Genomic DNA, 23798 nt, shown 5'->3' with positions numbered 1-23798 from the left:
CTATCAGACCACCATTTTATTACGTTTGCATTTGCAACAAATAATCTGCTCAGACCCCAACCAAGGAACATCAAAAGTCGTGCTATAAATTCACAGACAACACAAAGATTCCTTGATGCCCTTCCAGACTCCCTCTGCCTACCCAAGGACGCCAGAGGACAAAAATCCGTTAACCACCTAACTGAGGATCTCAATTTAACCTTGCGCAATACCCTAGATGCAGTTGCACCCCTAAAAACTAAAAACATGTCTCATAAGAAACTAGCTCCCTGGTACACAGAAAATACCCGAGCTCTGAAGCAAGCTTCCAGAAAATTGGAACGGAAATGGCGCCACACCAAACTGGAAGTCTTCCGACTAGCTTGGAAGGATGGTACCGTGCAGTACCGAAGAGCCCTTACTGCTGCTCGATCGTCCTATTTTTCTAACTTAATTGAGGAAAATAAGAACAATCCGAAATTCCTTTTTGATACTGTGGCAAAGCTAACTAAAAAGCAGCATTCCCCAAGAGAGGATGACTTGCACTTTAGCAGTGATAAATTCATGAACTTCTTTGAGGAAAAGATTATGATTATTAGAAAGCAAATTACGGACTCCTCTTTAAACCTGCGTATTCCTCCAAACCTCAGTTGTCCTGAGTCTGCACAACTCTGCCAGGACCTAGGATCAAGAGAGACGCTCAAGTGTTTTAGTACTATATCTCTTGACACAATGATGAAAATAATCATGGCCTCTAAACCTTCAAGCTGTATACTGGACCCTATTCCAACTAAACTACTGAAAGAGCTGCTTCCTGTGCTTGGCCCTCCTATGTTGAACATAATAAACGGCTCTCTATCCACTGGATGTGTACCAAACTCACTAAAAGTGGCAGTAATAAAGCCTCTCTTGAAAAAGCCAAACCTTGACCCAGAAAATATAAAAAACTATCGGCCTATATCGAATCTTCCATTCCTCTCAAAGATTTTAGAGAAGGCTGTTGCGCAGCAACTCACTGCCTTCCTGAAGACAAACAATGTATACGAAATGCTTCAGTCTGGTTTTAGACCCCATCATAGCACTGAGACGGCACTTGTGAAGGTGGTAAATTACATTTTGATGGCATCGGACCGAGGCTCTGCATCTGTCCTCGTGCTCCTAGACCTTAGTGCTGCTTTTGATACCATCGATCATCACATTCTTTTGGAGAGATTGAAAACCCAAATTGGTCTACACGGACATGTTCTGGCCTGGTTTAGGTCTTATCTGTCGGAAAGATATCAGTTTGTCTCTGTGAATGGTTTGTCCTCTGACAAATCAACTGTACATTTCGGTGTTCCTCAAGGTTCTGTTTTAGGACCACTATTGTTTTCACTATATATTTTACCTCTTGGGGATGTTATTCGAAAACATAATGTAAACTTTCACTGCTATGCGGATGACACACAGCTGTACATTTCAATGAAACATGGTGAAGCACCAAAATTGCCCTCGCTAGAAGCATGTGTTTCAGACATAAGGAAGTGGATGGCTGCAAACTTTCTACTATTAAACTCGGACAAAACAGAGATGCTTGTTCTAGGTCCCAAGAAACAAAGAGATCTTCTGTTGAATCTGACAATTAATCTTAATGGTTGTACAGTAGTCTCAAATAAAACTGTGAAGGACCTCGGCGTTACTCTGGACCCTGATCTCTCTTTTGAAGAACATATCAAGACCATTTCGAGGACAGCTTTTTTCCATCTACGTAACATTGCAAAAATCAGAAACTTTCTGTCCAAAAATGATGCAGAAAAATTAATCCATGCTTTTGTCACTTCTAGGTTAGACTACTGCAATGCTCTATTTTCCGGCTACCCGGATAAAGCACTAAATAAACTTCAGTTAGTGCTAAATACGGCTGCTAGAATCCTGACTAGAACCAAAAAATTTGATCATATTACTCCAGTGCTAGCCTCACTACACTGGCTTCCTGTCAAAGCAAGGGCTGATTTCAAGGTTTTACTGCTAACCTACAAAGCATTACATGGGCTTGCTCCTACCTACCTCTCTGATTTGGTCCTGCCGTACATACCTACACGTACGCTACGGTCACAAGACGCAGGCCTCCTAATTGTCCCTAGAATTTCTAAGCAAACAGCTGGAGGCAGGGCTTTCTCCTATAGAGCTCCATTTTTATGGAACGGTCTGCCTACCCATGTCAGAGACGCAAACTCGGTCTCAACCTTTAAGTCTTTACTGAAGACTCATCTCTTCAGTGGGTCATATGATTGAGTGTAGTCTGGCCCAGGAGTGGGAAGGTGAACGGAAAGGCTCTGGAGCAACGAACCGCCCTTGCTGTCTCTGTCTGGCCGGTTCCCCTTTTTCCACTGGGATTCTCTGCCTCTAACCCTGTTACGGGGCTGAGTCACTGGCTTGCTGGGGCTCTCTCGTGCCGTCCCTGGGGGGTGCGTCACCTGGGTGGGTTGATTCACTGTTGTGGTCGGCCTGTCTGGGTTTCCTCCCCCCTTGGGTTGTACCGGGTCGGAGATCTTTGTGGGCTATACTCGGCCTTGTCTCAGGATGGTAAGTTGGTGGTTGAAGATTTCCCTCTAGTGGTGTGGGGGCTGTGCTTTGGCAAAGTGGGTGGGGTTATATCCTTCCTGTTTGGCCCTGTCCGGGGTGTCCTCGGATGGGGCCACAGTGTCTCCTGACCCCTCCTGTCTCAGCCTCCAGTATTTATGCTGCAGTAGTTTATGTGTCGGGGGGCTGGGGTCAGTTTGTTTATCTGGAGTACTTCTCCTGTCCTATTCAGTGTCCTGTGTAAATCTAAGTGTGCGTTCTCTAATTCTCTCCTTCTCTCTTTCTTTCTCGCTCTCGGAGGACCTGAGCCCTAGGACCATGCCCCAGGACTACCTGACATGATGACTCCTTGCTGTCCCCAGTCCACCTGGCCATGCTCCTGCTCCAGTTTCAACTGTTCTGCCTTACTATTATTCAACCATGCTGGTCATTTATGAACATTTGAACATCTTGGCCACGTTCTGTTATAATCTCCACCCGGCACAGCCAGAAGAGGACTGGCCACCCCACATATGCTCTCTCTAATTCTCTCTTTCTTTCTCTCTCTTGGAGGACCTGAGCCCTAGGACCGTGCCCCAGGACTACCTGACATGATGGCTCCTTGCTGTCCCCAGTCCACCTGACTGTGCTGCTGCTCCAGTTTCAACTGTTCTGCCTTATTATTATTTGACCATGCTGGTCATTTATGAACATTTGAACATCTTGGTCATGTTCTGTTATAATCTCTACCCGGCACAGCCAGAAGAGGACTGGCCACCCCACATAGCCCGGTTCCTCTCTAGGTTTCTTCCTAGGTTTTGGCCTTTCTAGGGAGTTTTTCCTAGCCACCGTGCTTTTACACCTGCATTGTTTGCTGTTTGGGGTTTTAGGCTGGGTTTCTGTACAGCACTTTGAGATATCAGCTGATGTACGAAGGGCTATATAAATAAATTTGATTTGATCTCAACATCAACTGTTCAGAGGAGACTGGGTGAATCAGGCCTTCATGGTCGACTTGCTGCGAAGACACCCCTACTAAAAGGACACCAATAATAAGAAGAGACTTGCTCGGGCCAAGAAACACAAGCAATGGGCGTTAGACCAAAGGTAAGATTTCCACTGGTCTGAGTCCAAATTTGAGATTTTTGGTTCCAACCGCCCGGTCTTTGTGAGACGCAGAGTCGGAGGATCTCAGCAATGTGTGGTTCCCACTGTTAAGCATGGAGGAGGTGGGATGGTGTGGGGGTGTTATGGTGACACGGTCAGTGATTTTTTTTAGAATTCATGAAACACTTAACCGGCATGGCTACAACAGCATTCTGCAGCGATACACCATCTCATTTGGTTTGTGCTTAGTGGGACAGTCGTTTGTTTTTCAACAGGACAATGGCCCAACACACCTCAAAGCTGTGTAAGGGCTATTTGACCAAGAAGGAGAGTAATGGAGTGCTGCATCAGATGACCTGGCATCCACAATCATCTCAACCCAATTGAGATGGTTTGGGATGTGTTGGACCGCAGAGTGAAGGAAAAGCAGCCAACAAGTGCTCGGCATATGTGGAAATTCCTTCAGGACTATTGGAAAAGCATTCCAGGTGAAGCTGTTTGAGAGAATGCCAAGAGTGTGTAAAACTCATCAAGGCAAAGGGTGGCTACTTTGAAGGATCTCAAATATATTTGGCTATATTTAACACTTTTTTGGTTACTAGATGACTCCATGTGTTATTTCATTGTTTTGATGTCTTCACTTTTATTCTACAATGCAGAAAATAGTAACAAAGAAAACTTCATGAAAGCATCTGAACAGAGATTGTCCCTAATGAGACAATGACCCTGTCAACTGGGTTAGGGCAGGGATGTCCTTGTCCCATCATGCTCTAGCGACTCCTGTGGCAGGCCGGGCGCATGCACGCTGACACGGTCGCCAGGGGTACGGTATTTCCTCCGACACATTGGTGTGGCTGGCTTCCTGGGTAAGCGGGCATTATGTCAAGGAAGCAGTGCGGCTTGGCTGGGTCGTGTTTCGGAGGACGCACGGCTCTCGACCTTCGCCTCTCCCGAATCCATACGGGAGTTGCAGCGATGGGACAAGATTGTAACTACCAATTGGATACCACTAACTTGGGTAGAAAAAGGGGTAAAAACAACAACATAAAAACAGTTTAACTTTCTCTCACTTGCTTACGATGCAACACTGATACCCGACTTAAGAAAATGGCTCTTTGTTTGAGTGGACAAAAACAAACCAACGACAGGAATTGCAAAACAATGGACCCCCTCCCGCCCGATTGTGTCAAGTCAATAGCACTGAGGGGCAGGGAGGCATACAAAACCCACTGACCAGTTTGGCCTGCTTCTCAGCCTTCTTAGCAGCTTTCTCCGCTTCCTTCTGCTGTTTCTTCAGGCCTTTCTTCGACGGGGCCTGGTCCGCCTCCTCCACGACCCTGCAACAGGAAGTCCAGACCAATGCAAAACATAAGTCAACTAGCTACCTACATTTTTGGGGGCTTCCTGTAGGAAGTTTTTGACCGCTGGGAAAATGTATTCCAGCCATCACCACCATCTCTGAATGTGGCTAATGGCACAGGTTGATGAGCCATGTTTCTGTCCAGGCTAACAATAAACACAGCTACTGGGGAAAAATGGATCACTTAAAATTCTAGGTCAATATGATTCATACGGACTACAAGGGTGTCTAGACTTTGTTATGACTACAGGAAGCACCAAGGAGCGGTAGGCATAGGCGATTTGTCTCCAGACTGAGATCAAAGATTCCATGAAAAATAAGAACTTTGCACCTCCTCAATAATATTACTACGCATGTTGCACATCCACAGCAGGAGGTATTTTTCTCATCCACAACCTGTGATCGTGCCGGTTTGTGTCATTGTACTCCCTGACAGTAAGCGTCTACAGGAAATAACACTGATCAAAAGGAGAACAGTGACATAAATAGCAATTATAAACAACAATCACAACAGCAACAGATGGCGTTAAGCAATAACTTCAAAAGAAGGAACAGCCAGTGTTTTTATAATGTTTTCCCTTCCACTTGTTTCCTGTCACAAAGGAAATCATAATAGGCATTAGGCAAAGGCAATTCTTCACCAAAACTCAAAATTCTTGATGTTGAATCTTGAACATTTTCAAAAAATACCATCCTTACCTCCTGTAATACTATAAAAACAACCCCTGGGAACCATACAAGTATGTCAACAGAGTCAGGATGAGTGAGGGCAATTAAGCACATTCACACCTATATACATATCCAGTGGCATTAACACACAATGAGGAGAGGAGGAAATGGTGGTAGGACCCCTGACCAGGCTGCAACTGATTTAATGGCATCTAGCATTACTGATAACATAGGCCGTTTTTCACAATGAAGATAGAAAAAGGGACATTTCAGAGGTTGTCGAAAGGCCTTGATGCTGGAGAGACAATACTGTTTGTGTAAACTTGATCACATTCCAAGTGCTAGAACAGATGTCGCATTGGGCCATGTTTTTGAAACAGTTGAAATGTAGCCATTATCCTTATATTTGAGACTTGTTTAATTGAGGTTTTACCTGAAATTACACTAACAGTCTGTTACATTATGAAATTGGCACAATAGCTGCCGCCTGCCAGCTGCACTGAGCCACGGAAAACTCTAGAAAACCATTTCCGCCACCATTTCTTTAAAAACATGTTGATACGATCTTAAAATGTTGACATAAGCAAGTCATTTGTGATTTCAGAGTTGGCACCACAGGTACCAGAGTGCTGGGGAGGGGGGGGTGACATTGTTTTCCTGAGGACCAGAGTTTCCCCTGATCTGGTCTAACCTAACCAGGTAAAACTCCAGGTATAACATAGTAATAATTCAGCAGATGCAACAACTCAAAAATTGTTTTATATAAACTACGATGGGACTCGTTTTTTAAAAACAATTAGGTAATATAGAGAGGAAAAAATTAAAAAACATGGAAAAACTCCTGGCCCTAGGGAGGATGAAAACATTAAAATCCTGTCAAACAAATCATGAGGTGAATCAGTCTAAAAAAAAACAGCAATTTGTCCTTCTTTTCAATGGTTTTCTGGCAATATTTTTTTATTAAACCAAATCAGAATTGCCGGGGCAAATGGCAGCTTGCCACACGTTTGCCGGCGGCCCTGCTGTACTGATCCCTGCAACGTGGATAGATTGAAATCGCCACACAATGATGCAAATTAAGAAACAACCTGTACGACCTATATGCATTTTCTTTTTGGGTGGCGAGAATGAGTTTCCATGTACAGTGCATTCGAAAAGTATTCAGACCCGTTGACTTTTTCCACATTTTGTTATGTTACAGCCTTTTTCTAAAATGTTTTCAATTGTTTTTCCCCCCTCATCTACACACAATACCTCATAATGACAAATCAAAAACTGATTTTTAGAAATAGTTGCTCCCAAGCGACGTCAGGTTGGATGGGGAGCGATGCTGCACAGCTATTTTCAGGTCTCTCAAGAGATGTTCGATCGGGTTCAAGTCCAGGCTCTGGCTGTGCCACTGAAGGACATTCAGAGACTTGTCCCGAAGCCACTCCTGCATTGTCTTGGCTGCGTGCTTAGGGTTATTGTCCTGATGGAAGGTGAACCTTCACCCCAGGCTGAAGTCCTGAGCGCTCTGCAGCAGGCTTTCATCAAGGACCTCTCTGTACTTTGCCTCGATCCCAACTAGTCTCCCAGTCCCTGCCGCTGAAAAACATCCCCACAGCACGATGGTCACCACCATGCTTCACCATAGGGATGGTGCCAGGTTTCCTCCAGACGGGATGCTTGGCATTCAGGCTAAATAGTTCAATCTTGGCTTCATTAGACCAGAGAATCGTGTTTCTCATGGTCAGAGTTGTTTAGGTGCATTTTTGCATACTCCAAGTGGGCTGTCATGTGCCTTTTACTGAGGAGTGGCTTCAGTCTGGCCACTCTACCATAAAGACCTGATTGCTGGAGTGCTGCAGAGATGGTTGTCCTTCTGGAAGGTTCTCCCTTCTTCACAGAGGAACTCCAGAGCTCTGTCAGAGTGAACTTCAGGTTCTTGGTCACCTACCTGACCAAGGCCCTTCTCCCCTGATTGCTCAGTTTGGCCAAACAGCGAGCTCTAGGAAGCATCTTGGTGGTTCCAAACTTCTTCCATTTTATAGTGATGGAGGCCACTGTGTTCTCAGGGACCTTCAATGCTGCAGAAATGTTGTACCCTTCCCCAGATCTGTGCCTCCAAACAAGCCTGTCTCCGAGCTCTCCTTTGACCTCATGGCTTAGTTTTTGCTCTGACATGCACTGCCAACTGTGGGACCTTATAGACAGGTGTGTGCCTTTCCAAATCATGTCCAATCACAACCTTCGTCTCTCCCGAGCCTGTACGGGAGTACAATTGGATACCACGAGAGAAAAAAGGGGGTAAAAAAAAAAAATATATATATTGCCCTTTTTTCTCTCGTGGTATCCAATTGTACTCCCGTACAGGCTCGGGAGAGACGAAGGTTGTCATGCGTCCTCCGATACACAACCCAACCAGCCGTACTGCTTCTTAACACAGCGCGCATCCAACCCAGAAGCCAGCCGCACCAATGTGTCGGAGGGTGCACCTGGCAACCTTGGTTAGCGCTCACTGGAGTCGCTGGTGCGCGATGAGACAAGGACATCCCTACCGACCAAGCCCTCCCTAACCCGGACGACGCTAGGCCAATTGTGCGTCGCCCCACGGACCTCCCGGAGCCTGGGCGCGAACCCAGGGACTCTGATGGCACAGCTGGCGCTGCAGTACAGCGCCCTTAACCTGGTTCAGATGCAGTGCCTTAGACTGCTGCGCCACTCGGGAGCCCCTAAATAGAGCAGACATGATTCCTTATTCTACAGGCATGTTTGTTATACTGTAGCATATTTCTATCTGAACATTCCAAAACGTTGCGTCTTGCTGAACATCCCCCTGCCCTCATGTAAAATCAGTCTTGGGCTTCACCTGCTGTGAACACAGCAGCGCTTGACAGTAAAAAAAACAAATTGTCACTTGTCCATAGGACAAAATAGGACAGATCATTTTTACTTGTCCAAAACTTCAAGTCACTTACAAGTGAAGAAACATCTGGAACACCATGGGCCAAAACAGTGCTTGAAAATTGTGTTGCATCATGCAAGGAACCACTTCAAAAGATAAAAAGCATTATTATTACTAGTATTGACAATGGAAGGCTGCTGGTCTCTGATCCCATGTATTATATCTCCTGCCTTTGTTGCCTTGAGAAAGGCACTAACCCCCCTCTCCCAAAGTAAAATACTGCACTGATAGGCTACTGTATAAAACATGTGGTCAACCCTCTATCTGGAGAGCTACTGGGTGTGTAGGCTTTTGATCCAACCCTGCTGAGCAGCTGTTTTTTTGTCTTTATAAAAATAATTCCCTCATTCAATTACCAGGGATCAAATGGCTAAGGTGGGCGTCTTCAAAGCAAGGTAGCTAACTAAGACACGTTTCTCTGTTTTTTGTTACTTGTCAATTAGGCTATTTTAATCATTTTTTTCAAGGTTTTTAGAATTATATGGCCAGTATCGAATAGAGGAGAATCCCAGCTTTCCAACGGTGTCAGAATTATTTCAACACCCAATTTTGAGCACTTGAGAGACGTTTTATAACCGGAGTACTCAGCATTGGTTTCAAACTGTGCACCCATATTTGCGGTTGTACACCAGTGCCGGGTGGGAAAGTTATTTAGGACATTGGACATAACATTAATACATGCTAATACGTAAATAGTTAACCAGCCAAACTACACAATGTATTTTGAATTGGCTATCTAGTTAAAATAATGATATACAATAGACTATCTGCTGCTGCAACGTCTCTCGCCTCTGGCAAAAGCCCACTCGCACTGGCATGCATGCAGGTGATGCAAACACCATGACCTTTTACAGCTATAACTGGGGAAATAACTCACTAGCAATGAATAGCAACAAATATGAGCACGCGGCTACAGTGGCTCGGATCTCAAAAACGCATCTTGCGACTGCATGATTGAAAGACCACTCGTGTCTGTCAACGCAGGCCTAAAATAATGCTACTGTGATGCGCTCTGCAGAGGGGGGGCCAGTGCACAACACACCGCATCCAGAGGTAACTTTGATCTGATTTTTTTTTTTTTTTACTTGTCCAGTCGGGCAACTTAAATCTATAAATCTTCTCAACTGACAATTTGTTTAACTTGCCTTGGCAAGTGGACAAGCGTTAATGTATGCTATACAATGTTCAACACTGGCTGTCAAACAGTGATCTAGACTTGTCAGTTTATTTCTGTCCCAAAATCAATTGTAATACTTCCCCTACACTTGCCTAACTGTTTTAAGGAAAACACTGCACTTTATGACATGGTTGTGCACTCTGACCCGAGCAGAAAACTGCCACTGGTCAAACAACTGGGGGATGTGTATGGATGGACAGGTTATGACAAGTTCCCTTTTGCAGAGCCTTTACAACCACACTCAATAATGAATGGCACATGTCATGCTACCTTTCTCACAAATAGGTTTTATACGATATACCGGTAGTTAGCTATGTACATCGTTTATTTTGAGTACGGAGACATGTAAATTGCAAAATGAAAGTTCAACCACTAAATCAAGGCTTTGTTTTAACTAGCAAGCTAGCTACCGAGCTAACTACTAAGTTCGGCACGCATGAAAAGCAGCTGTTAGCCAGCTAAATTAAGTGGCATGTATTATCGAGCATGATGGCACGGTCAGAGAGCATTGGCATGTAATGGTGCTTAGCTTGCTACTGTTAAGATACTAGCAAGTTAGCTAGCTGTCAAACTTTAGCTGTATAAGCCAGCAGAAAGAAACGTGGACTTCACGGCTGTAGCTGCTATTCGTGACATTTTCTGTTTTAAACTAGCTAGCTAGCAAACTAGTTTGCTATCTTGATGGAAAACTGATACATTAAATTGCTGATGCAATCACCTGAAAATACAACCGGCTTTAGCTAGCCAGCTAACGTTACAGTTTAAAACATTCTGAGACACGAGAAAGCATTTCTCTTACCCTTGGACTCCATCTTTAGTCATGACAGTTATTATTCTTTTGAGATGGTAGTTTCTTGACAGTTACTTCTGAGACAGAGTCAGCTGTTCAGAGAGCATTCATAGGTGGTAGAAGACTGGCCTATTTCCCTGATGCACAGAAAAATAGTTTCTCAATCCGGGCTGAAACTAGGTCAAAGAACAATAGTTCCGCAAGAGCTGTTGAAATCTCATCCTGTCATATTTCAAATCAAGAGTTTACTTACAAGCCCTTAACCAACAATGCAGAGTAAGAAAATATGAGCTAAAAATAAAATAACATTAACGAGGCTAAATACAGGGGGTAAATAAATCCAAGTAAAAAAAAGTAACACTATAAAATAACAGTAAGGAGGCTATATACAGGAGGTACTGAGTCAATGTGGGGGTAGTGGTTAGTCGAGGTAATTGAGGTACTATGTACATGTAGGTAGGGGTAAAGTGACTATGCATAGATAATAAACATTGAGTAGCAGCAGCGTAAAAAAAGGGGGTCAATGCAAATAGTCCAGGTAGCCATTTGATTAACTGTTCTTATGGCTTGGGGGTAGAAGCTGTTAAGGAGCCTTTTGGACCTAGACTTGGTGCTCTGGTACCACTTGCCATGCAGTAGCAGAGAGAACAGTCTGTAACTCGGGTGGCTGGAGTTTTTGACCATTTCTAGGGCCTTCCTCTGACACTGCCTGGTATAGAGGTTCTGGATGGCAGGAAGCTTGGCCCCAGTGATGTACTGGGCCATACGCACTACCCTCAGTAGCGCTTTGCGATCGGATGCCGACCAGTTGCAATACCAGGCGGTGATGCAACCAGTCAGGATGCTCTCAATGGTGCAGCTGTATAACTTTTTGAGGATCTGAGGACCCATGCCAAATCTTTTCAGTCTCTTGAGGGGGAATAAGTTTGTCGTGCCCTCTTCACAACTGTCTTAGTGTGTTTAGACCATGATAGTTTGTTGGTAATGTGGACACCAAGTAACTTGAAGCTCTCGACCCGCTCCACTACAGCCCGGTCAATGTGAATGAGGGCGTGCTCGTTCCTCCTTTTCCTGTAGTCCACGAACAGCTCCTTTGTCTTGTTCACATTGAGGGAGAGGTTGTTTTTCCTGGCACCACACTGCCAGTCTCTGACCTCCCTATAGGCTGTCTCATTGTTGTCGGTAGCAGGCCTACCAACATTATGTCGTCGGCAAACTTAATAATGGTGTTGGGGCCGTGCTTGGTCATGCGGTTGTGGGTGAACAGGGATTATAGGAGGGGCTCCTGTGTTGAGGATCAGCGTGGTAGATGTGTTGTTGACTACCCTTACCACCTGCGGGTGGGCCGTCAGGAAGTCCAGGATCCAGTTGCAGAGGGAAGTGTTCTCACGTAGGTGTTCCTTTTATCCAGGTGGGAAAGAACAGTGTGGAGTGCAATAGAGATTGCGTCATCGGTGGATCGATTGGAGCGGTATGCAAATTGGAGTGGGTCTAGTGTTAATGGGATGATGGTGTTGATGTGATCCATGACCAGCCTTTTAAAGCACTTCGTGGCTACAGATGAGGTGTGCTATGGGTCGGTAGTCATTTAGGCAGGTTTCCATTCTTGGACACAGAGACTATGGTGGTCTGCTTGAAACATGTAGGTATTATAGACTCAGTCAGGGAGAAGTTGAAAATGTCAATGTAGACACTTGCCAGTTGGTCAGCGCATGCTCTGAGTACACGTCCTGGTAATCCGTCTGGTCCTGCGGCTTTATGAATGTTGACCTGTTTTAAAGTTCTTACTTACATCGACTAAGGAGAGTGGGATCACACAGTCGTCTCAAACTGCTGGTGCTCTCATGCATGCTTCAGTGTTGCTTGCCCTTGAAGCTCATCTGGTAGGCTTGTGTCACTGGGCAGCTCGCAGCTGGGCTTCCCTTTGTAATCCGTAATAGTTTGTAAGCCCTGCCACATCCAAAGAGTGTCAAAGCCGGTGTAGTAGGATTAAATCTTAGTCCTGTATTGGCACTCTGCCTGTTTGATGGTTCGTCTGAGGGCATAGCGTGATTTCTTATACGTGTGTCCAGCTCCTTGAAAGCGGCAGCTCTAGCCTTTAGCTCAGTGCAGATGTTGCCTGTAATTCATGGCTTCTGGTTGGGATATGTATGTACAGTCACTGTGTGGATGATGTCATCAATGCACTTATTGATGAAGCCGGTGATTGATGTGGTATACTCCTCAATGCCATCGGATGAATCCCGGAACATATTCCATCCTGTGCTAGCAAAATAGTCCTGTAGCTTAGCATCTGCGTCATCTGACCACTTCCGCATTGAGCGAGTCACTGGTACTTCCTGCTTTTGTTTAGCTTGTAAGCAGGAATCAGGAGAATAGAATTATGGTCAGATTTGCTAAATGGAGGGTGAGGGAGAGCTTTGTACCCGTCTCTGTGTGTGTAAGATCATGCAAGATATGGACGTTTTGCTTACACTCTTAGCAATGAGGCATGCGGGAGTGTGGTATATGGCCAACATACCATGGCTAGGGGCTGTTCTTAGGCACGATGCAAACTGGAGTGCCTGGATACAGCCCTTAGCCATGGTATATTGGCCATATACTACAAACCTCTGAGTTGCCTTATTGCTATTATAAACTTGTTACCAACGTAATTAGAGCAGTAAAAATAAATGTTTTGCCATACATGTGATATACGGTCTGATATACCACGGCTGTCAGCCAATCAGCATTTACGGAGCAAACCACCCAGTTTATAATTATATACTGTATATATAATATATTTGGGGCAGCAGGCAGCCTAGTGGTTGGGCCAGTAACCGAAAGGTTGCTAGATCGAATCCTAGAGCTGACAAGGTAAAAATCTGTCGTTCTGTTCCTAGGCTGTCATTGTAAATAAGAATGTGCTCTTAACTAACTTGTGTGGTTAAATAAAGGACACAAATATACAGTACCAGTCAAAAGTTTGGACACACCTACTCATTCAAGGGTTTTTCTTTATTATTATTTTCTATATTGCAGAATAATAGTGAAGACATCCAAACAATGAAATAACACATATGGAATCATAAAGTGTTTAAAAAAGTAGATTATTCAAAGTAGCCACCATTTACCTTGATGACGACTATGACGACTATTGGCATTCTCTCAACCAGCTTCATGAGGTAATCACCTGGAATGCTTTTCAATTAACAGGTGTGCCTTGTTACAAGTAAATGTGTGGAATTGATTTCCTTCTTCATGCAATTCCTTCTGATTTCCTTCTTGAGCCAATCAGTTGTGTTGTGACAAGGTAGGGGTGGTATACAGAAGATAGCCCTATTTGGTAAAATACCAAGTCCATATTATGGCAAGAACAGCTCAAATAAGCAAAGATAAATGACAGTCCATCATTACTTTTAAGACCTGAAGTCCTGTGTCTCTCAGATGCTGCGTGTGAGCAGGTGTCTAACCCGGACCTGCAGTCTGTGGCCGCTTCTCCAGTTATTTCCCCTCTACAGACTAGAGGATTTCTGTTATTCCCTGTTTGGACTTAAATAAACTCTGTTTCTGTTAAGTCGCTTTGCCTCTTTCACCTGCATGACCCGACCAAGGAATCTTCAGTGGCCGTCGAGATCCAAGGAGCCATGCTCGGCAGACACGAGCAGGAATTGTCTGCTGCTCGCCATGTCAGTCAATCTTGAAAATGGCAAGAACATTGAAAGTTTCTTAAAGTGCAGTTGCAAAAACCATCAAGCGCTATGATGAAACTGGCTGTCATGAGGTCCGCCACAGGAAAGGAAGACCCAGAGTTACCTCTGCTGCAGAGGATAAGTTAAGTAGAGTTAACAGCCTTAGAAATTGCAGCCCAAATAAATGCTTCACAGAGTTCAAGTAACAGAGACAGCGTGAATCAGGCCTTCATGGTCGAATTGCTGCAAAGAAACCACTACTAAAGGACACAAATAAGAAGAGACTTGCTTGGCCCAAGAAACACCAGCAATGGACATTAGACCGGTGGAAATCTGTCCTTTGGTCTGATGAGTCCAAATTTTAGATTTTTGGTTCCAACCGCTGTGTCTTTGTGAGACACAGAGTAGGTGAACGGATGATCTCCACATGTGAGGTTCCCACCGTGAAGCATGGAGGAGGAGGTGTGATGGTGTGGTGCTGTTTACACTGTCTGTGTTTTTTTTAATGATTCAAGGCACACTTAACCAGCATGGCTACCACAGCATTCTGCAGCGATACACCATCTCATTTGGTTTGCGCTTAGTGGGACAGTCATTTGTTTTTCAACAGGACAATGGCCCAACACACCTCAAAGCTGTGTAAGGGCTATTTGACCAAGAAGGAGAGTGATGGAGTGCTGCATCAGATGACCTGGCCTCCACAATTACCCGACCTCAACCCAATTGAGATGGTTTGGGATGAGTTGGACCTCAGAGTGAAGGAAAAGCGGCCAACACGTGCTCAACGCAGGAGGGAACTCCTTCAAGTGCTTTGCTGCAGGAAGGACTGGTGCACTTCACAACATAGATGGCATCATGAGGGGAGAAATTATGTGGATATATTGAAGCAACATCTGAAGACATCAGTCAGGAAGTTAAAGCTTGGTCGCAAATGGGTCTTCCAAATGGACAATGACCCCAAGCATACTTCCAAAGTTGTGGCAAAATGGCTTAAGGACAACAAAGTCAAGGTATTGGAGTGGCCATCACAAAGCCCTGACTTCAATTCTATGGAAAATGTGTGGGCAAAACTGAAAAAGCGTGTGTGAGCAAGGAGGCCTACAAATCCGACCCAGTTACACCAGCTCTGTCAGGAGGAATGGGCCAAAATTCACCCAAATTATTATGGGAAGCTCATGGGAAGGCTACCGGAAACGTTTGACCCAAGTTAAACAATTTAAAGGCAATGCTACCAAATACTAATTGAGTGTATGTAAGCTTCTGACCCACTGGGAATGTGATGAAAGAAATAAAAGCTTAAATAAATCATTCTCTCTGCTGTTGATCTGACATTTCACATTCTTAAAATAAAGTGGTGATCCTAACGGATTTAAGACAGGGAAGTTTTACTGTGAAAAAATGTCAGGAATTGTGAAAAACTGAGTTTAAATGTATTTGGCTAAGGTGTATGTAAACTTCAGACTTCAACTGTTTAAAGCTATATAATATCAAGGACTTCATTGAGGGCCTAACTACTTTATAACTACTTTTAGGTGGTTCAACTTCCAAACAGTAAGTTGAGTAAATAATAATACACAGAAAATACCTGAATGTATAGGTAATGTCAAAATGTTTTCAAAACCGTGTAAGCTTTTGAAGTGCGGTCGATTTTTGGAGGCGTTTGCACTTTTGGGACTATTCCATTTGTTGCCTTGTATCGGTCAAACTAAATCCCCAGTGTGTTGCCCCGCTGACATTTTATTTTACATGAATGGTCTTTGCGACGAAATGGCTTTGGCACCCTGCTCTTAAATGCATCTAGTGGTCCATTGGGAGGGTTGAATAGAGTCGGGGGGGCCTAAGTATTTTCACAGGCTGTTGGCCACAGAAGCTCCTGATGCAGGAAACAGTCTTCCTGCTGGTCACTTCCCAACCAAAACAATGTACCCGTTAATAATAGGTTACTGTCCCAGAGGAACCTTGTCTATTTTACTTTAGCCTCCAACTAATAACACTTCCATCAGGTTAATATGAAGGAGATCTCTAATACCCTATACTTTCATCTCCCATAAATGTAATCTTAGCTCAGTTAGTTGAGTCAAATCTTGTAGTAGAAGTAATCTTTATCTCCCTCGATCGGAACCTCCAAACAGTTGAATGCACATTGCTAATGAACCCAGGTTAGAAACAATTTCCTGTGCATGTCAACAGCTTTAGCCTTTAACCTCTCAAAATGAAAAAAACATCCTATCCAAACCAGTGAATCACCACGGAACATTTTTGACTCAAAATGTGTTGACCATTTTCTTCCTGAAAACACATGAGTTTTGAGTTTGAAACCATTGGTTTGTGTGATAATCAAGACGGATCTAAATGATTCAGTCTAAATTAGAGGATAATGATGATTATGATGATTGCATTCAACTGAATTGTCCTTCGGTCATACTAAACAAATCATTTCCGCATCATTTCAATATAATACATCTCTGATGCAATATCAAAGACATTGACTTTCAGATGGAGTATAAACATTAGTCTTTTATCAGTTGTATATAATCTCATATAGAGGTTTCCAAGTGGCAGTTAAGAAGCAGAAGTAGTGAGCCCAGCTGAACTCAATGGAGTGTGAATGACCCAGTTCTCCCTCAGCTGAGTGGGACAATTAGCTCTTATGCTAATAGGTGGACCATTCCAATACAAGTCCAGCAGGAAAAGCACTTCTTATTTCATCCTGTTTTATTGTGAGTCAACTGTGAGAACCTAGACTAAAAAATAACCATAAACTTATGGGGGTGATTTACACCTTTTTTTAAAGGTAAAGTCATGGTAATGCCTCCTTGTTGGACTCTGGTGCAATGACTGTAACCACAACAATGCAGTGAAGCCCATTCAACATCTTAATTTACTACGGCATCCATTGTTGTTGGCTTCCTCCAGTCTCCAACTTGATCATCGGCCTTTCATCATTTCAAATGGATACATTCACTGTTCACATTTACCAATGGCTTACTATCAATTAATGAGTCTGTCTGCTTATTTGTTCTGTTTCCTATCCATAGGCCTACATACTGTACATGAGCCATACTCAACAAGTGGACCACGGACTGGATTTGGACCCAGAACGGTGTCAATACGGCCCCGGGTCTCAAAAAACAAAAATGTTATACAGTATTTGATTTGTAATAGTAGAGGTGCAATGTCAACATTTGGTAGTGCATGAGTAGTTTTCCATTTGTCATCTCATTCACTGACAGACCTTAGAGATATTTATAACCTGTCAGAAATGTCCTGTTGATAAACTAGACCATGTTAGCTAGCTAGGTAAATTAGTCTAGCCAGCTATCTAAATCTTGTAGTTATCAGACCAGATGACATGCCCTGGGGCCTTGACCCCATGGGGGCACCCATTGATTTTTGTGGAGTCACTCAGGTATCATATGAACACACATAAGAATTTGCAAAATGTGTGAAATTGCAGTAAATTAGCTTATAAAATGGCAAATTTTCTCTGCCCCAAGACAAATGTGTAGAATTGCAGGAAATTAGCTTTAAAACTGCAAAATGCTATCTCCGCCTACGAGAAGGGTGTTAACAGTTTCGGGATAAATGCATTGTGAGGTGGGTGTTTGTTACTACGCCGATAAATGACAATATTCATCCGGACCTTTTGCCACCTAGGGAATGTGTGACCGGGCCTTCTTAAATAACAGTTGATCACCCCTGCTGTACATCTTCTTCTTTTTTAAGTCCATGAAATGGAAATCATGTGTTCCCTATTGTATTATCATCACCAATATTGGATTGGAACGAAGACATCGGTCAGTCAGCATCTCTATTGGTGTACTCGTGCAGATAGATTGCTTTAAAATGTTGTAATTAAGTTGAAACACACTGGATCATTACAAAGCCACTACATTATTGGGGGAGGGGTGCAGTTTGTCTACCTAAACTAAACATACATTATTTTCTTACTCCAGAACCAGCCATATGGGTGCTCGTCCTTCTGACTCGACCTCAAGAGCTTTTGTAGTGCCGCGGCTGCTTAAGATATAAAAGTGCACAGATGTTCTTGTAATTACAAGACTCTCTGGTCAGTCCTCCTCTTCAGTCAGATAAGGCCCCCGGGGGGACATTAGTCACTCATTTAGAGAGAAGAGGTTGAGAAAGCAATGAACACCATGGCCGTTACATGTAATTTATCCACATTTTATTTGAGAACACTTGAACAAAATAGCATTGACATTGAAATGATACAAACACTTAACAAAATAGTGAAATAATGATACAAAACATTCCGTGTGAGCGACAGCAATAAATAATATAACTTCTAATCACACAAGTTAAGTGCGAACGGGAAAAAGGCAAACAACTATCTACAAATATTTTAATCGAACAAACAGTATCCCTAAGCAGACATGATGAAGTATGACATGTCCCGTATTAGAACAATGTATCTTCTATGACAGTCCGCAAGGAATTGCGTCTGTAGCAGGATTGATATATACAGTTGACCAGTCAATGGACATCAGGCTCTGCCTGTAGATTAAATCTCCTTTGTACATAAAAATTATTTTCTTGACAAGAACAACAAAAAAAATGTAAGTGGCAACTACAACTAGAAAGAGCGTCTTTTTTGTTTTGGTGTCAAAACTGTACAAAATGTAGTTTGTCCCTGAAAAAGAAAGCTTAGTTTCAACCTGAGATTTAAAAGTCAAAGGATGGTGACTTTTAACTGCACAAGACACTTGAAGACTCGGATTCAGTGGATACAGATGAAATGGCTCCTCTTTTTTTAGTCAGTACTTTATGACTTGACCTACTGCTGACAGTCAGTGCATCTCGGGCAGATTTCTTGAACTTAACGCCCAGGAAAGCATAAAGGATGGGGTTGAGACAGCAATGAAAGTATGCCAGAGCCTCTGTGATTAAGAGCCAGGTCTGCAGACTCTGCTCCAGGGCACAGCTATGGGAGATCACATTGAGCAACATTAGGGTGTCCAGAAAGATCCCCACACAGTACGGCAGCCAGCAGCTGAAGAAACACAGGATGAGGATTACGGTGGTCTTGAGAGCCTTCCTCTTCAACACTTGACCCTTGGCTCCCTGGGACAGCTTGGCAATGATGATGCAGTAGCAGGTGAGGATGACCAAACCAGGCAGGACAAAGCCCACCAGAATGTGCTGGAAACGGAACCCAGCCATCCAGTAGAAGCTATTCTTCTGGGGGTAGATGCGCTGGCAAATGGTTCTGGAGCCTCCATCCAGAGCTGTGGCAAACACTATGTCAGGCACAGTGAGAACAGCAGCAGGTAGCCATACTGCCACATAGATCCATCTTTCTGCAAGCAGCTTCCTCTTCCTGGTGGTTTGGCTGTTGGTGGCATGCACCACTGCCAGGTACCTGTCCACGCTGATGAAAGCCAGAATCAGAACACTGCTATACAGGTTGATGGTGTAGATCACATGCACAGTGGTACAGAGGAAGCCACCAAAGTACCAACTGCTGGCCGCATCCACTGCCCAGAAAGGTAGCGTGAAGACGAGTAGGAGGTCAGCCACAGAAAGATGGAGCCTGTATTTATCAGTCATCGTTTTGACCTTTTTCTGGTAGCCCATCACTGTCACTACCAGTCCATTTCCGACGATTCCAAGCAGAAAGATTATTCCATAAACTGTCGGTAAGAAGATCCTTTGAAAATCATCACCTCCGACTCTGTTGCACGGCTCCTCGAAACCCAACTCAAAGTCGAAATCCCCTGATTCTTCATAGCTGGTGTTGTCAAAAAATATGTGCTGCAAAAAATAATTATAATAATTATAAGATTATAATCGTTTACAATAAGTCTATTAAAAATAATTGCCTATTTGTGAACATACTTGAAAATAAGTTAGTTATGATGGAATAGTTTAGGCCTATTATAAGGTTATATTTGTGTTATTTGAGAAACATTGATAAATTACCTCGAGAAAATAAAATTCATACCAAAATTTCGGCGAAAGTATACAGAATATAAATTTGAGAAACATAGCCCCGTTTGTTATATAGAACAATGTCTATATTAAAGCTATAGATACAATTACTATAATTTTAAATAATGACTGAAATGGTAAACTCACTTCGACCTCGTAAAAAGTAGACATCGTGGCAACGCAGTGATGCAGGTTATCTCCGCGGGTCTGAATAACTTTAGTAACCTGAGAATTTAAATGCACCCAAATAGCTTACCCTCTTTGCGGTCCTCCCAAAGGAGGAGCCTTGGCCGCGTGTGACACAATGTCGTTTTTAGGGTTCTCATAGAAGTGGCCGACGTCACTTGAATGCATAGATTAGTAACCTGAGGCTTGAAATGCACCTATAGACTAGGCTATGAGAAATCGACGCAGTAGCCCTTTTGCAATATTTAAACATTGGACAGATTGTACACATGGAGTGTTGAATGAGCCGTTAATTGGTATTGGAATCTCCGTGCACTTCAGTGTCGATTTTTAGCATGTACATCTTGGTGGGGCAATCTCCCAAACATGTTTTTTAGATGTATGCCAGCAAAGCCTACTCCACAACACAACACTAAATAATACATTAATTGGACTATAACGGTGACAAACGGTAGCCATAAACTGTACATAAAGCTGCCCCAACACCTTACCACTGCTACACCTTGCTACCAGCAAACAGTTCATTCAACCTCATTTACTGCCATTAAAAAAAAACATAGCTGATATGGCTGACTTGCTTAAACTAATGTGGTTTCTTTTGACAATTGAGATGTACAAACTATGGCATAAGGGGACGACAAGCGGATAAGAGGCAATCCGTAATTTCGTTTAAGGCATTAATGACCGAGCTAGGACGGACATAGTCAATATATGTTACTATTTGTTCAGCACTTTTGAAATGTACAGCTACATAATTCAGAACATGGGCCTTTCTTACAGTATTCTCCCTGTACACCAAGTCAGAACCATAGCATAAATAAAAGGGGGCTTTAAGCAGACAATGAAAGCACTTACAATATTTGATGATGACATTTCTCTAAAACAGCCTATAGGCTACATGTGCCCCACCAAATCAGAACAGTATGCTAAATTATGAGGGGAAAAGGGACCAAATTGTTTGGGTGAGGCACATGGGCTACTAACAGCTTACTAGGCAACATACACTTAGTATTACTTTCTTAGCTACAGTAAACATATCTCCCTGGCATATTACATAATTTCTGCAGCAGCATACAATACATTTTTGGACTCATCTTCTTGTGCTATGCTCACTTGAACAGTGGCACGGCGGTCCTTCATGGGCAAATTTTGTCATCGAATGTTGTCATCAAAGTCTGGCATTCTCTGGACTTATGGTGCTCTCAAGACAACTGGGAACTCAGAAAAAAACAAGGTTGAATCATGGCGTTAGTGATCTTCAGGTCGGAGCTCTAGAAAGAGGTCGGAGTTCCTGACTTGGAATTCTGAGTTGCATGACCGTTCAAAAAGGGGCTTGAATTTTCGAGCTCTCCCCGTAGATTTTGCTGTGACGTAGTGTCCCCATGAGTGACAGAACACTGAGCCAATCACAGCGCAACTAGAGAACACTACCAACCCCTATTCTCCGTATTTTCTCTTATTTCAGTTGAAGTAATCCCCAGCTAGTGTTGGGTAATGATGGGGAAGGTCACTATGATCTTTAGGTTAAAAAAGGGTTACTCAGTAACCAAGTAGCTGCAGCCTGTAGCATGCAGTTATCCTCTTTGAAATCTGAAATTACTGACCGATTGAATGAATCCACCCACTTTATCAGTTCAACGTATATTTGTGTTGTAAAGCAAGTGTTTTTATGTACCACACCAATTCCATCAGATGCAGAGTACAGACCAGCAGTTGATGTGAATAAGAGGAGATGAGGTAGCAGTATTGTTAGGAACTCAACTCTTTTAACTAACACATTTTTGGGCTCTGTTTCCTGTAGATCCTGAGGAGAGGGGCCAGAGAGAGAGAGAATGCCCACTGTAAAGGATTGGATGGAGTCCTCTTATCAAAGCCAGCCACTGGCAAACAGTTGTTTTTCTGTCCCTGTGGTTGAAGTGTGTGCTAATGGATTAAATGTAGAGTCAGTGACTTACTACATGTTAAGTAAAAAAAAAAATTAAACGATTGACTCCACTCAATGATGAATAAAGATTTAATTACAAAAGTATACCTTCATAAAATAACATTTATTGATTTAGAATACTCTTGGGGCCAATGCTGAGTTCAAAAACCATTTCTAGGGCTAATCGAGGGTAAATAAGACTGTTATAAAGACCTTTTGTGACTTCCGTACAAATGTTTACCCAACTATTCATTGCATTTTGTGCTCACTATCATGTTTTAGTAGATAATTCACTAATCTATGCATGGAACAAGAGAAATTACTGTGAAATACATTAGTGTTGCTCACATTGGTTCAAGTGCATTTAAGAGACATTGAAACCATTTTCGTGAAGACCTTTTAAATGAGATCAATGTTCCTAAAGGTTATAGGAAAAAGTCTGCAGACCCCAGTGTAAGCAGCAGGAGCTTGCAGATAGCATTTAACAATCAGAATACAAAAGATCTGAGCTATTTAGAATACAAATCAGAAGTGTAAAGAGCAGTAAGAGGACTCTTTGGTCATGAATGGGTATTAAAATGAAGTAAGAATGAAGGGGAGATAAAGAGAAGAATGAGCCATGCCTTGGAGAGGTTGAGTCAACAATGGTTGTTTTCTAGTCAGAACTCATCCATGGCCCACAGCAAGTGAGCAAAGAGAACATTTTTATCATTGTTGAAGTGCTCAAATATCACCTTCACTTTTTATTACCGCATAGAAAATAAGATACACCCTTTGTTGTTGAATCTGACTTTTGGGTTACCCCCTTAAGCCCAAAATAAAGGGTTTAAGTTAGCAAATATGATTTTTATCTCCCATCTGTTGGGCTCCTGAATGGTGCAGCGGTCTAAGCCACTGTATTTCAGTGCTAGAGGCGCCACTACAGACACCCTGGTTCAAATCCAGGCTGTATCACAACCGTCTGTGATTGGGAGTCCCATAAGGCGGCGCACAATTGGCCGGTGTAGGCCGTTATTGTAAATAAGAATTTGTTCTTAACTGACTTCCCCAGTTAAATAAAGGTTAAAAATAAAGAAAAATCTGTAAGGAATGCCAACTTGTTTCAGCATATTTAAATGGGTGGTTCTTCAATTTAAATAAATCTACATTTTATTCATTACACAAGATGGTTGTTCAATGGATATTTGTCTTGAATGCATAGTAGGCCCATTTGATTGCTACAAAAAAATGATTTGGAATGCAGTCTGGTTTACAGAGCATTTAATTTTCTCTCTGTTTATTATGTTCCCTTTGCCAACAGGTTGATTTAGCAACATAAAACATATTTCAAAGAGTTTTGTCGATTTTCATTTAAAATTTCACAGTCCAAGTCCTGATATTTGCATTGCCATACCTAAACAAAGAATCAAAGGAAGGCGAACCCATCAATCTTCCTGTTGTCATGTGATTAAGCCTACAATAGTACGCATTTTGGATTGTTTTGTGCATAAATCTCAGT

General features: G+C 42.9%; 2 protein-coding genes across 2 annotated transcripts in view; both read right to left on the bottom strand.

Moving 5' to 3' along the window:
- LOC124043797 (aspartate--tRNA ligase, cytoplasmic-like) overlaps positions 1-10737 on the bottom strand; it is a 35978-nt gene extending 25241 nt beyond the window's left edge. The window contains exons 1-2 of the mRNA XM_046362771.1: positions 10580-10737; positions 4862-4964 (exon numbers count right to left, since the gene is read on the bottom strand). Of these exons, the coding sequence (XP_046218727.1) occupies positions 4862-4964; positions 10580-10602 (126 nt within the window). The 5' untranslated portion in view covers positions 10603-10737. The remainder of the gene's footprint in view (positions 1-4861; positions 4965-10579) is intronic.
- A 7673-nt stretch (positions 10738-18410) lies between these two features.
- Positions 18411-20481, bottom strand: LOC124042872 (C-X-C chemokine receptor type 4-like). The gene is made up of 2 exons (XM_046361004.1): positions 20338-20481; positions 18411-20013 (listed from the first exon to the last, which is right to left on the bottom strand). The coding sequence occupies exons 1-2, from the start codon at positions 20359-20361 to the stop codon at positions 18949-18951; spliced, it is 1089 nt and encodes a 362-aa protein (XP_046216960.1). The 5' UTR covers positions 20362-20481; the 3' UTR covers positions 18411-18948.
- Positions 20482-23798: the final 3317 nt, after the last annotated feature.

The sequence above is a fragment of the Oncorhynchus gorbuscha genome, linkage group LG09, assembly GCF_021184085.1.
Source record: "Oncorhynchus gorbuscha isolate QuinsamMale2020 ecotype Even-year linkage group LG09, OgorEven_v1.0, whole genome shotgun sequence".
In the NCBI taxonomy this organism is placed as follows: Eukaryota; Metazoa; Chordata; class Actinopteri; order Salmoniformes; family Salmonidae; genus Oncorhynchus; species Oncorhynchus gorbuscha.
This window is presented reverse-complemented; position numbering and strand designations above follow the sequence as displayed.